Source organism: Arachis ipaensis, chromosome B04, assembly GCF_000816755.2.
Source record: "Arachis ipaensis cultivar K30076 chromosome B04, Araip1.1, whole genome shotgun sequence".
Classification (NCBI taxonomy): domain Eukaryota; kingdom Viridiplantae; phylum Streptophyta; class Magnoliopsida; order Fabales; family Fabaceae; genus Arachis; species Arachis ipaensis.
The window spans coordinates 130,824,179-130,826,885 of record NC_029788.2 but is presented as its reverse complement, the minus strand read 5'-3'; the positions used below and the strand labels follow the sequence as shown (position 1 = coordinate 130,826,885).

Sequence of the window (2,707 nt, the reverse complement as noted above, 5' to 3'; positions counted from 1 at the left end):
GAATCCCCTTTAAAAAAGAAAAAGAATATGAAAGAGGATATAATTGATGGAAAATAAATTAATTCATATATATTTTTAACGATTTTTTAAATTGAATGATAAAACAAGTGCAATAGTAATTTTGAAAAATATACGTTTGGAGTACGTTGATGAAGAAAAAAATAAAATGAATTTGAGATACGTCACAAATTCTTAAGCAAAGATTATGGGAGCATTCAAAATGTGATACATTATTTAAAATGATATATACTCTATAGGTTAGTTAGACATAAAGATAAATAAAATATTTTTTTAATTTATACAAAAGAAAATACTAAATAATTATGCACAAATATATTTCCATTGTTTAAAACTCTAAATTCGTTTAGTCACCAAAAAAAAAAACTCTAAATTCGTTTGACTCTCATGAATCATGTCACACATCTCTCTCCGAATACAATTCCAAATTTTGCTTCCCTTGGTGAGAAAAAATAAATCTAGAATATTTTGTATGAATTTTGCTAAAAAGTATTAAAGAGGATATTTTTTAAGAAGATGACAGTCACCACTTTCTAAAATTTTTTATATATTGAATACATTAAAAATATAAAAGCCTTATTTTTTCAATTTTTTTAGTTATGATATTTTTAACTACAATCTTTAAAGCAATTGCTAATAAGGAATAGCAATAGAAATCCGTAACCTATGGGAATATTGGAATATCAGGACGAGGATAGGGCAAAAATGATCCATGGATTTTTGAAAAATTTTAAAGAGGAATCTCATAAGTTGATTAGAATTTATTATTTTTAGTTAATTATTAATATTTAAAAATATAAGTTAAAGTATATTTTTAGATTATTAAATTAAAAAAAATAGATTAATAATTAAAAATAATAAATTATAATAATTTTTTAATATTTTTTAATTTTAAAATAGAGAAGANNNGTAATAAGGACTAAATAATAGTCATAATTTTTTATAACAAAAATACTAATATTTGAAAATTAAAAAATATTTTAAATAGAAATTGTTCAATATTTATAATATTTTTTTATCTTATCATCCCTAATTAGCACAACTCAATTTTTTTTCAATATCATTTATGCTAGGAAACACATAAACTTCGTTAAGCTGTGGTATACTCGTATTCATATATATCGGACATATTTTAGACACGACATTCATTGACATTTTTTCGACACACGTATGTCTGTTGTGTTTAACTGTGTCTTAATAAAATAAAAAAATTTTCATCGAGTACATTTAGACACACCTAAATACCGTGTCAGCGTATCTAGTCTTATTATTAACATGTATTCTTGAAATGAGTTTATAAATAATATATTTTTATTATTTATTAAAACAAAAATATTTTAAATACTTTTATATAGTTAAAAGAAGACATTAAAAGTAGTTAAAAAATTATTTTATATTTTAATACTGTGCCTTATCAAATTTTAAAATTTGTGTGTTCAGATGTCCCGTGTGCATCATAGCATTTATGACCTGAGATTCTTTTCCTTTGACTCAATAATCAATTGCTTATTTATTGCTATAAATGCTCACGATTTATTAAATTTATATAGCTATAATTAAATGCTTTTAGATTTTATGTCTTTTTTGGTTTAATTATGTTTATATTTATTAAAAAGAATTCTACGAGATCAAGAGTTTGTTTTCTTATTTTTGTCTTGTATTTAAATTAACATTAATCAATTCGTATATTTTTTACTAAAAGTATTAACTTATAAACACTGCTCATTTGATTAATATTTAAACTTTTTTTTGCCAATATATCGATGTATATTCTTACTTAGGATCAATAAATAATATATCAGTAGTATTATTTTAAGTGAAATTACACATCTTATATTTCTTTATAAAAAATAATTTATATTAATCTAACAATATACGTATAAAACAACGTTATATTACATACTGTGCATAAAAATTAAATTTATAAAAAAAAAATCCATATTTTCATATAAAAATGATTCTTATTCTATACCTATAAATATTCAATGATACTAACAACTCCTATCTCTCTTTCTCCACCGTTGGATCATTATTAAAGGTGCTAATATAGTGAATATATAGAATTATCAATAGGTTTCAAAATTCACAAATTTTTGTCTGGGATTTATCTCATTGTCTAGTCAAATTGATACATACATCCAAAGTCCTTACAATGGAAGATAAAAAAGTTTGCCATCAGGTACTTAAATTTTCTTAAATTTCTTTCATAATACTTGTTTCAATTTTTTTGTGGCTTATCTTTTAGAGTGTGATCATGATTTTATTTGAAAGCAAAAAGTAATAATCTTCATGAAAATATTTCAATTTAAAAAGTTTATTGAATTGATAAGAATAATTAATTATAGATTTTAATTAGCTTATTATGAAAGACACGGTTACGTTCTATTTATCGTCCTTGTTGGTTCACTAATTTATTCGTGGAATATATGTCTTTGTTTGATTTTCAATGACAGTGTCGTGGAAGATCTGAAAATTTTATTAGATGTAAGAATCTGAAAAAGCAAAAACAATGTAAACTGAAGTTTTGTAAAAGGTGCCTCTTGAACAGGTCAGTTATAATAATAGGATTATTTTGTTTAAATAAAAAATTTATTATTTACACATTTAGATCCGGATAGAAAATTTTATCAGTTTGTATATTTAGGTACATTTTTGTAATCATAAAAATTGAAAATGATTTGTTATATTT

At 22.2% G+C, this 2,707-nt stretch overlaps 1 protein-coding gene across 1 annotated transcript in view; it reads left to right on the top strand.

The window, feature by feature from the left end:
* Positions 1-1,574, top strand: part of LOC107637398 (F-box/kelch-repeat protein At3g23880-like) — a 5,144-nt gene extending 3,570 nt beyond the window's left edge. The window contains 3 exon segments of the mRNA XM_016340817.2: positions 1,155-1,186; positions 1,342-1,392; positions 1,569-1,574. Of these exon segments, the coding sequence (XP_016196303.2) occupies positions 1,155-1,186; positions 1,342-1,392; positions 1,569-1,574 (89 nt within the window).